At 37.2% G+C, this 12,284-nt stretch overlaps 1 protein-coding gene across 2 annotated transcripts in view; it reads right to left on the bottom strand.

Annotated features, from left to right (window-relative positions):
* Positions 1-12,284, bottom strand: part of ADAMTSL3 (ADAMTS like 3) — a 340,042-nt gene that overhangs the window by 200,068 nt on the left and 127,690 nt on the right. For both annotated transcript variants that reach the window (XM_041752919.1, XM_041752918.1), the window contains exon 6: positions 8,583-8,819. In XM_041752919.1, coding sequence (XP_041608853.1) covers positions 8,583-8,819 — 237 coding nt within the window. The remainder of the gene's footprint in view (positions 1-8,582; positions 8,820-12,284) is intronic.

Below are 12,284 nucleotides of genomic sequence, written 5' to 3'. Positions count from 1 at the left end.
AGTATACTTCCCCCTTAGTCCTCTTGACTTCTCTAAACTGACACTGCTAACTTTTCTTCTTAAACACTCACCCACCCTTAACTTTTTTTTCTCAGTTTTCTATTATACAGAAGTTCTGTCCCCATCAAATGCACTCCATCCGAAGTTTGCTCCAAAAATGATGGGGCCAGGACTCTGTCACTGGAAATCTGCTTTTTTTTATTCAGTCTCCAAGGACATACATTGGCCTTAACCACGATCTATGTTGCTCTATTAGAATTCTCTTCTAAGCTTTACATTCATATATCAACTTCGCTATTCACAGGTACATCAAGCTCAGCATCTTTTCCCATATATTTGGTCCTCACCCAGTACTTTCTGTCTTGAGGAATGGTCTCATTATCTACTTAGTCATCATGTCAGAAATCCAGGCCTCATTCTAAACTTCTTTCTCACTCACCACATCCAATATCATCCAGTCCTAAAAGACCTTAATTAACCTCTACAGTTTGTCATCCCTTCTCCATTCAGCCCACCTCTGCATACTCTAAGTTCTTGTTAACCCACATTTGACCTTCTATGGTTTGGCCAGACCCTCTCCTCTCCAAATAATCTGCCACATTGCCACTTGAGTGATCTTTCTAATGACAATCCCAGTTAGGCTATTACTTGTAAGATTCTTCAATAATTCCTATTGTAACTTTCAGAATGTTAATGATTAGTTTCCACTTATGCTTGTAACCTCAACTTCTACTGTTATCCCACGGGTGTTTTTCACCTCAACTCTACAGAATGAGTCATTGATCCTTAAATATATCTACTGTTATATCTCTTCACAAGTACTATTCACTCTGTTTTGACTCCCTTCCTCATTCTGGTTTATGTAACTACTACTCAACTTTTCAAAACCTCAACATCAAAACATTACCTTATCCAGATTATTCTTCTTCAACCCAAACTTAATTACTTTTAATGGTAATTCTTCTTAATTATGCAAGCAACACATACTCATTGTCAAAAACTTGGAAAACTAAAAAGCATGATTCCACTGACAAGTGTTTAACTTTCATTATCATTTAGAGGAAAATACCAAAAGTGAACTGGAATAAAGATAAACCACTAGCAGCATATAAAATAGAAGAATGAAGTAGTAAGGCTTGATCTTTGAGAAGATTTGTCAATAGCAAACACCAAATAAGATGGTTCAAGAGTAGTAGAGAAAGGAAGAGACACTGGCTAGGCCACGAAGGGAGAGGGGCTAGTCTAGTCTTGGGGTCAAAAGGTGAAAGTGAGAGGGGAGAAAAGACTAAAATATGAGATACTTGACAGAAGCAGCAAGATATAGAGCACATGGGAGTAAATCCATTGACTACAATATGAATTCAGGAAGGTAACATTGAGAATTCTGGTACCATAAACAGAAATGAATAGGAATAACAGTTAGAATAACTCATAGATCAGGTAAGAACAATACTAGCTTATTTGAGGCAGAGGAGGGAGCATGCTGAATTGACAGAACCTGTGGAATCTCCCAGAATGGTCATTAAACTGAACTAGAAATGCAGGAGTGGAGGCTGAAAGAGAAATAAAAGAGGGACCAAAATATTTGAATAACCTCTGCATTTGCAAGTGAGTAAACTCACTTGTTCAACCAGTTTTTACTAAGGACCCTCCATGGGGCCAGAAATGGTAAGAATTCTGGGGTATGGCAATGAGCAATAAATGTGTGATTCTTGTCCTTAAAGAACTTACATTCTTTATGGGAGAATGTCATAATCAAATTATCTCACAAATAAATATGTAATTATGAAATATTACCAGGGCAGTTAAAAGGTATTATAATAGAATCAGGAAGACTAATTTAAGTATAGTAATCCCAGAAGCCGTCTTAAGGAAGCAATATTAAGCTGAAACCCTGAAGATAATAAGAGTAGCCAGGAGCATAGGTAAAAGGCAGTGGGAACAGCATGTGTAAGAGCTTTCTGGCACTTAGGCAGAAATGAAAAACAGCACAAAAGGGAGAAGAGTGGAATCTCTGAGGAGAGGTCAATAGAAATCCCAAATAAAGAGCAAAAAGAAAAAAAGACTGAAAAAAAAAAACCCAGAACATCCAAGAACTGTGGGACAACTACAAAAGGTGTGGCATGAGTATAGAGGGAATACTAGGAGGAGAAGTAAGAAAGAAAGGAACAGAAGAAGTATTTTAAGAAATAATGACTGAGAATTTCCCCCAATTAATGTCAGACACAAAACCATAGGGCCAGGAGGCTCAAAGAACACTAATAAAGATAAATGCCAAAAAGACTACATGTAGGCATATCATATTCAAATTACAAAAAAAAAAAAAAGATAAAGAAAAATCTTGAAAGAAGCCAGAGGAATAAAACACCTTACCAATAGAGGAGCAAAGAAATTAATTACATCTGACTTCTCCTTAGAAAACATGTAAGCAAGAAGACAGTAGAGTAAAATATTTAAAGTGTTGAGAGAAAAAAAAGACACCAACCTAGAATTCTGTACCCTATGAAATTATCCTTCAAAAGTGAAAGAGAAATAAAGACTTTCTCAGGCAAATAAAAATTGAGGGAATTTTTTTGCTAGTGGACCTCATTCTTCAGAGTAGGAAAATGATATGGGTCAGAAATTTGGATCTATATAAAGAAAGGAAGTGCATTGGAGAGTGAAAAAAGGAAGATAAAAACATTAGTTTTGTTATTTTTAATAGATGCAAAAGATAATAGTTTATCAAAATGATAAAGAAACAATCTGTTCAATTGTGTATGCTTAGTGCAGCCCGGGTGGCTCAGTGGTTTAGGGCCACCTTCAGGCCAGGGTGTGATCTTAGAGACCCAGGATCAAGTACCATGTCGGGTTCCTTGCATGGAGCCTGCTTCTCCCTCTGCCTGTGTCTCTGCCTCTCTCTCTCTCTCTCTCTCTCTCTCTGTGTGTGTGTGTGTGTGTGTGTGTGTGTGTGTGTCTCATGAATAAGTAAATAAAATCTTTTAAAAAATTGCATATGCTTAGATATGTATATTTGTGTAGATATATGCTTATGCATAAGTGAAATGAATGATAGCAATGATACAAGGGATACAGAGAAGAATCAGAATTTTGTTGTTACTATTACTTTGTTGCAGGTATTTTCTCTATACCCATGAAGTAGTATAGTGTTATTCAAAAGTAAATTTGAACTAGGTATAAATATATACTGCAATCTGCAAGGCAACTACTAAAAAAGGCAAAAAAAAAAAAGAAGTATAACATGTATTAAAATAAGGAAAGAAAATGCAATCATATAAAATGCTCGATTAAAACAGCAATAAGCAGAAAAACAGTGGACAAAAGAACATAGAATAAGGGTAACAAATAGAAACAGTAATAAATATGGTAAATATTAATCCAATTGTATCAATAATTACTTTAAACATCACAGACCTAAATGTACCAATTAAAAGGCAAATATTGTCAGAGTGGATCAAAAAACAAGATCCAGTTATCCATTGTCTACAAGAATCCCCTTTTAAATAAAAAGACATAAATTGATTAAAAGTAAAAGGATGGGAAAAGACATAGCATGCTAATTAATCAAAATAAAGCAGGAGTAGGTATATTAATATCAGACAGAGCAGACATCAGAGCAAGGGAAGTTACCAGATTTAAGATGTAACACCATTGTTACATCTTATTTATTGTTTTATCTTATTTATTGTTTTATCTTATTTATTGTTACCATTTATGTAACAATAGAGGGATCAATACTCTAAGAAGACATACAGTCCTTAATATGTATGTGCCTAATGAGAATGTCACAAGGGACAAGGCAAAAACTGATAGAACTGCAAGGAAAAACAGATGAATCCACTACTAGAGTCAGGAGAATTCAAAAGCCCTCTATCAGAAATGGACAGATCCAGGGACATCTGGGTGGCTCAGTGGTGTCTGCCTTCAGCTTAGGGTGTGATCCCAGAGTTCTGGGATCAAGTCCCTCATCAGGCTCCCACAGGGAGCCTGCTTCTCCCTCTGCCTATGTCTCTGCCTCTCTCTGTGTGTCTCTCAATAAATAAATAAAATTGTAAAAATGGATAGATCTAGCAAGGAGAAATTAGTAAAAACAGAGTTGAAGTCAACAGCATCATCACAAAAATTGGATAGAATTGGTATCTTTTGACTACTTCATCTGAGAACTGTAGGATGCACTTTCTTCTCAAGGTCATGTGGAACATTCACCAAGATGGACTACATTATGGGACATAAAACACATCTTAATAAATCTCTTTAAAAAATGGAATCATATGCCATCTACTCTCAGACCACATTGGAATTAAACTAGCAATCAGTATCAGAAATATGGCTGGAAAATTCCAAAATACTTAGATATTAAATAGCATACTTCTAAATAACATGAGTCAAAACATCTCAAGAGAAATTTTAAGATATTTTGAGGAAAATGAAAATACTATTTGTCAAAATATGTGGGATGCAGTAAAAGCAATGCTTACTGGGAAATTTACAGCATTTAATGCATATATAAGAAAAACAGAAAAATTTAGAATCAATAATCTAAGCTTCTACCTTAGGGAATTAGAAAAAGAACAAATTAAATCCAAAATAATAATAAGAAAAATAGTAACAACTAGAGCAGAAATCAGTAAAATTGAAAACAAGAAATCAATAAAGAAAATCAATGAAACCAAAAGCTGATTTTTAAAAAGATCAATAAAATCACAAGTCTCTAACCAGGCTAACTAAGAAAAAAAGAAGATACAAATTACTAATATCAGAAATGAAAGAGGGGACATCACTACAGATCTCATGGATATTGAAAAGATAATAAAGAAATAATATAAACAATTCTGTGCCTACAAATTTAATAATCTAGATGGAATGGACCAATTCCTTGAAAGACGCAATCTGCCAAAACTCACACAAGAAGAAACAGATAATCTGAATGGAATTGTTCCATTCCATTTCTTTCATAGAAATGGAATGGAACAACAATAATAACCAATAATTAATAGCCTTCCAAAAGAGAAAGCACTAGGCCCAAATGGATTCATTGGTGAATTCTACTAAGCATTTAAGAGGCTATACCAATTCTCTATGATCTCTTCCAGAAAAAAGAAGAGAGGATACTTCTTAACTCATTCCATGGGAATTGCATTATCCTGAATACCAAAAACGGACAAAGATGTTACAAGAAACCTACAGACTGATATTTCTCATGAAAATAAATATACTAACAAAAATTTTGTACAAGAATTATATGGGGGAAAACTTTAAAACTCTGATGAAACTAATAAAAAAAGAACTAGATAAATGGGGAGATATCCCACCTTTGTGGGCAGGAAGACTCAATGTTTTCAGGATGTTAGTTCTTCTCAATTTAATTCCAAGAAGCTATTCTGTGGATACTGATAAACTGACTCTAAAGTTTATGGAGAGAGAGGGAAAAGACCTAGAATAGTCAACACAATACTGAAAGAGAAGAACAGTGTCAGAAGACTAACACTACCCAACTTCAAGACTTAATACAAAGTTAAAGTCATCAAGATAGTGTGGTATTGGCAAAATAAGAGAAATAAATTAATGGAAAAGAATAGAGAGCATAGAAATACATTAATACAGTCAACTGATCTTTGGCAAAGGAGAAAAGGGAATAATATGGAGAAGAGATCATCTTTTCAACAAATGGTAATTAAATAAATGTATATCCACAGGCAAAAAAAAAAAAATATCTAGGCCAGACTTAAATCCTTCACAAAAATTAATTCAAAATTAATCATACACCTACATGTAAAACAAAAAACTATAGACTCCTAGAAGATAAAATAGGGGAAAATCTAGATAACCTTGGGTATGATGAGGACTTTTTTTAAAGATTTTATTTATTTATTCATGAGAGAAACAGAGAGAGAGAGAGAGAGGCAGAGACACAGGCAGAGGGAGAAGCAGGCTCCATGCAGGGAGCCCAATGCGGGACTCGATCCAAGGTCTCCAGGATCACACTCTGAGCTGAAGGCGGCGCTAAACTGTGAGCCACCCGGGCTGCCCTGATGATGACTTTTTAGGTACAGTACTACCAAAGGCACAATGCCTGGAAAGAAATAATTGTTAAGCTGGACATCATTGCAGTTAAAAGCTTCTGCTCTACAAAAGACACTGTCAAGAACGTGGGAAAATGAATTATACTGGGAGAAAAATATTTTCAAAAGACTATTACCCAAAATATACAAATAACTCTCAACAATCGAAAACAAACAACCCAGCTTAAAAATGGGCAAAAGAGCTGAACCTCATTGGAGAGGATTTATAGATGGCAAATAAGTAGAAGAAAAGATACTAAACATTATATGTCATTAAGGGACTTGCAAATTAAAGCAATGATGAGATGCCATTACACACCTACTAGAAGAGTCCAAATCTGGAAGAATGACAACACTACTGCTGCTGGTGAGGATGTGGAGTAATAGAAAGTCTCATTCATTGCTGGTGGGGAGTGCAAAATGGTACAGCTGCTTTGGAAGACAATTTGGTACTTTCTTATGAAACTGACCATACTCTTAGCATGATCCAACAATTATACTCCTTGTATTTTCCCAAATGTGTCAAAAATTGTGTCCATACAAAAATCTTCACATGGATGTTTAAAGCAGCTTTATTCTAGTTGCCAAAACTTGGAAGCAACAAAGATATCCTTCAGTAGGTAAATGGATAAGTAAAATGTGGTCCACTCAGACAATGGAATATTACTCAATGATGAAAAGAAATGAGCTACCAGGTCATGAAAAAATATGGAGTACTTAAATGCACACTACTAAGTGAAAGAAGTCAATCTGAAAAGCATACATACTCTATGATTCCAACTATAAGACATTCTGAAAAAGGCAAAACTATGGAGATGGTAAAAAGATCCATGCTTGCCAGGGGTTGGCAGGGAAGGCAAGGATGAATATGAAAAACACAGAGAACTTTTAGGGTAGTGAAACTATTTTGTAAGATACTCTACTGGTAGAAACAGTCAACAAACATTTGTCAAAACCCATGGAATACACATCAGCAAGGGTGAACCCTAATGTAAACACAGGTCTTGGGTGATAATGTGTCAATGTAGGTTCATTGATCATAACAAATGTATCACTCTGGTGCAGGATTTTGATAGTGGACAGGGTTATACATATAAAGGGGCAAGGGATAGAAGGGAATTCTCTGTACCTGCTACTCAATTTTGCTGGGAACCTAGAAAATTAAGTCTATTTTTTAAAAAGGGTGGGGAGGGAGCAAAAATAGTCCAGGAAGAGCCTGGAAAGGCAAGCAAGGGTCGCAGTTTTCACATCAATGCAATAAGTCATTGAGAGATTTGAGTCAGGGGAGTGACAAACTCTTAAAATGAAGCTTTCTTAGGTTTTTTCTCAGGTTTTCTTAGGTTTCTCAGCTGTTGTTTGGAGAGTAGACCTGAGAAGAACAGTGGTGGAAGCTGGGAGATCAGAAGAGGAGGCTAGCAATGCATTTTAGGTCAGAGTTGATGGAGGCTTAGACCAAAAAAGAAGTCATGCAGACAGAAAGGAATGGTGGATTCAATAAAAAGACTTTTGAATACAGAATGACAATGAATTGGCTGTATGTGTTGAAAAAGGAGAATCAAGGACTCCAAAATTTTGCAGTAACTGGAGGCCATTTTCTAGATGGACAGATGGAAGAAGGAGAAGTTACTTTGAAGAGCAGGAACATGGTTCACCTTTGACTATGAAACATCTGAGATGGCTGGTGGTGCCCAACACTTGGTAGGTTATTGAGGTGTCCACTTGCTCTCATTCATACTGTTTTTGTTATGAGCATAATTGGGTATGGAATACTAGACATAATTCTTTTAAAATATTTTTCCAGAGATTAAGGAATGGAAGTGGACTCTCATCATCTCCCTGTCATTCCCATTCTATCTCAACAACCTGTCACAGTGCCCTGAATCCTCATACCCACTGCAAGCTGGGGGAGGGGGTGTGGGGGATGTTTCAGTTACATGCATCACAGTTTTGCAAACCCCACTCTGAAAAATATGCTGGAATGCATTTGTGCTAATTTTTTAATAAGTAAGTCATTGCTCCCAAAGACCCAAAATAATAAATTCATTTTAATAAAACAATAAGTTGTTAAAAAGGACCTTTTGACATTACCATTCCAAAGTAGTGGTTCTCTAAATGGGGTCCTTGGACCAGCAGCATCAGCAGCCCCCACGTGAACTTGTTAGAAATGCAAATTATCAGGCTCCAGCCCAGACCTAACTGGATCAGAAACTCTGGGAGTGGGAGCCCATCACCTTGTGTTTTAACCAGTCCTTCAGGTGGTTCTGATGTCCCTTCAAGCTGGAGATCCAATGACCCAGAGGAATCCTAAGATGGTATTTACTGCAATATTTTGATTCTATGTGGACAAAGTTTACACTCTTTTAAATAAGTAAAACATAACTTGAAGGCAAGTAACACCCTCTACAATATTTTTTACATGAAGATGATCAAAGACAATATTTCATTTACATGAACAAAAGTCTCTTTATGGAGAGCAAGCATGGCACATGAACCAGGGTATGGGAAGCAGGTGTGGCTCACCTGACAAATGCCACTGATGCACATGTCCAAGGAGTCTGTGGTGCAGCGAGTTCCATCCAGTACCTTGGGGGCCAGCTCCACAACCAAGTTTTGTCCCCGTGCATGACACTTGAGTGCACAGGGGGCAGCAGGATCATTATACCGAGGAAGCCATTCATAATAACGCCCCTGATATTGGACATCATTGTAGGCAGAGCACTGCTGGGCTCTGAAGTCCTCTGCATCAGGAGGGCAGTCCTGGAAGCAGAGAAGAAAGGCCACAAGCACATCACCCAGAGAGACAAGCCACGGAAAGGCTGAACGAGTTTACAAGAGTCTCAGGAGACCAGACCCCACCAAGGATTCACATCATTTCTTCCCCATATTTAAATGCTCTCTCTTCACCATCTTGCTTCTAATCTTCCCAGGTGACTCCAGGTCTTTATATGGAATATTAACTATCATCCATGCCTTCAAGGAACCATTTCAATGGGAAGGACTATTTGCCCCTAGGTTGGCCCCAAACTGTTGTGCTTTGTGAGAATTTGTTTCTTTGTTTCTGTTTTTGTTGTTTAATTCATGTGTCTTTCTTCCCTTCTTGCCAGGCCCCCAACCACTGCTTTTCTCTGGAACTAGGTGCCTGCCTTCAACCTGCCAGAGGATGGAAAGAGAAAGAAAACAGAGCTCATTCAAATTCTGTCTACAACAGCAAGGAAATTCTAAGTAAATGCTCTAGGGAGCTCTCATAATAATAGTAAAAAGTGTTTGTGCAAGTCTTGATGACTCAGAAATCTTTTTACTTAATTACTAATCCCTCCCATCCGATACTTCCAAAGCTAACAAAATATGACTTTACTCTTCAAAGTTGGGTACGAACTTCCCAATTGATGGGAATTAATTAATCCTACACAAACTTCCCAATTAAAGAAAATGGATACAGAAAGGCAATATATTATTTTCTATTTTTTCTTATTACAAAAGTAATCGATGGTCCTTATAAAACCTTTGGGAAATAGTATCTATTTTTAAAAAAATAATAAAAGATAAAGATTCTTGTACCTAAATCTTTACACAAATCCTTGATAATTCTCCAAAAGCAAATTTCTGGTAAGAAAATTTCTGAGAAAAAGGGTGTGTTTCATGAGCTTTTTAAACTATTGCCAGATAGCCCTCCAGATATTTCCTTCCTTGTTATCACCAGGCTCCCTAAATTCCCTTTTTCTCAATCTCTCTTCTCAGCTTGGATATTATAATTTTCTAACATTTTTCCAATCGTGTTGAATAGAATTTCATTATTTTAATTTATATTTTCTTTCCTTACTTAGGTTTGATAGTTTTCATGTATATTTGCTTTTTGCTATTTTTAACAACTATCAACTTTCCTAATAAGGTTATCAACTCTTTGCCATCTGTACTGGAAATGTGTTCCCCATTTGATTTTGATTTGGGTGCTTTGAGAAGTCAAGAAGCTTTATGTTTTGAGGTAGTCAGCTCTATTTTTTTTTAACATTTTATTTATTTATTCATGAGAGACACAGAGAAAGAGGCAGAGACACAGGCAGAGGGAGAAGCAGGCTCCCTGCAAGGACCCCGATGCAGTACTCGATCCCAGGACCCCAGGATCACACCCCAAGCCAGAGGCAGACACTCAACCACTGAGTCACCCAGGCGTCCTGGTAGTCAGTTCTATTAATATTTCCTTTTAAGGCTTCTTTCTTCATAAATGAGTTTAGAAATGCTTCTTCTACCCTAAGAACAGATAAATACTGAAATGTATCTTTCTAGTTCCTTTCTAATTTAGCAATTATATTTAACTCTTTGTTACATTGAGGATTTATTTTGATATGTGGTGTAAGGTAGAAACCCATCTTATTTTATTTCTACAAATAATTATTAATATATTATCATCCAGAATCTTACAATACAATTTCTCTCGTTTCTCCCCTTTTCACTACTTGACTTTTGTATCTTACTGTATTTATGCTTCTGGCCTTTATAATCTGTCTCAAATCCTTTTTGGAAGTAGGTAGGGAAGAGATAAAATATAAGAAATAAGCATCCCCCTGGGATCGGTTGTATTAGTTTGCAGTAAATCATTCCAAAATCCTGTACTGCATCCACATTTTTCTGTTTAAGAAAGATTAAACCTTAACCCAGGTCACACCTATGAAAGAAAGAGTAGAACTAAAGATCAAACTGGTTGACCTTTCTCTCTTGAAATGAGGACTGTGTTTCCAAACCAGCCCCAGGGAAGATCATCCGTTGATAAAATTCTATGGCCTCCTCTTCCCTTAACCACAGCCAGTTTTCTCTATATCCGACTCTTTGAAACCCAAGCCAAAGAGTGTGAGAGAGCAGACTGAAAACAACTTCCTGCATTAGGGGAAGCAGGCTTTAGGGGCTGACATTTCTTGCTGATTCCTGACTGCCTTAAACTCTATAAACCCAGGGGCGCGAGGGTGGTTCAATGGTTGAGCGTCTGTCTTTGGCTCTCAGGGTGTGACACCAGGGTCCTGGGATCGAGTCCTGCATTGGGTTCCCCTCAGGAAGCCTGCTTCTTCCTCTGCCTATGTCTCTGCCTCTTTCTCTGTATCTCTCATGAATAAATAAATAAAAATCTTTAAAAATATAAAACTTCATAAGCCAATGAAGTTTCACAAAATTAACAATGTTTAAATAACAGCCAGCCTCCACTTAGTCCTTGCTGGAAGGGTGGCCAGGTTTGGACACAAGACCTAGCCTCCTTGGCCACAGCTGAGTATCAGAGGCAAACACCAGGTCCACTTCTGGACAGTCTTTCCCAGGAATCTGGGATTGCACCAGAAGAGCTAGAGCTGAGGACTCCCATCACTGTGTGGCTGAGCTAACCATCTCTTTCATGAGATGCCTGTTGAGGCAAAGCAAGCCAATTCCCACAGCAGAGAAGAATGAATTAGACATGAAAGCAGGAAAGATGATAAACCATGTATTTCAGTAAAAGTATGTAACTTGGGTTTCTCACTTTTTGATTCTTGGGTCCAGGCCCCCTCAAGGTGTGCTGATGCCCAAATTCCACTAATATCTGCACATCCAAACAGTGAGTCCCATTTTTCTTGAGCTATTTTGGGTGGGTTTCTGTTCCTGGGAAATCCTGTTTCTGAATAGTGCTTTCCAGTTTATGAAGGATCATTACTGACATTCTTTCTTCACCACCACCCTTTGAGGGAGGTAGGTCAGAGTTATCATTACCCTCATTTTTATAAAGAGAGGAAACTGTGATCTACACAGTCTTTAGTCACTAGCCCAAAGACACATACCCAGAATATGACAGAGCCAAGAATGATTCCCAAAGTAACAAGTGTTCCATTATATGATACCACTTTCTAGTAATCTTGAAAGACATTGAGGACTTACTTTAAACACTTTCATTTACTTGGCATTCTTCCAATGTCAACACTAAGGCTGTCTAGTTGGCTTCTGCTGGGTCCCCTGCCCTGGCTCAAGACAATCTAGGGATTCTTGTGTCTTAAATAGTTCAGTTGATATTTAGGAAACTTGAATACCAAACATTCTTCAGCTTTCCTTTCCATGAGAAGCATTTCTTCCTATCAGTTAAGACAACACATTTGTTAAATATACTTTATGGGCTTTGCCTAGGTTACATGCTATGGAGAACATCCACTGCTGTCACTTAGAGAGCTTGTTATTTACTGGAGATGTAGCATCTACATCGCATGAAATATA

This window comes from Vulpes lagopus, chromosome 4 (genome assembly GCF_018345385.1).
Source record: "Vulpes lagopus strain Blue_001 chromosome 4, ASM1834538v1, whole genome shotgun sequence".
Taxonomy (NCBI): Eukaryota; Metazoa; Chordata; class Mammalia; order Carnivora; family Canidae; genus Vulpes; species Vulpes lagopus.
The sequence above is the reverse complement of the archived record's forward strand: the minus strand, read 5'-3'. Positions and strand labels throughout refer to the sequence as shown.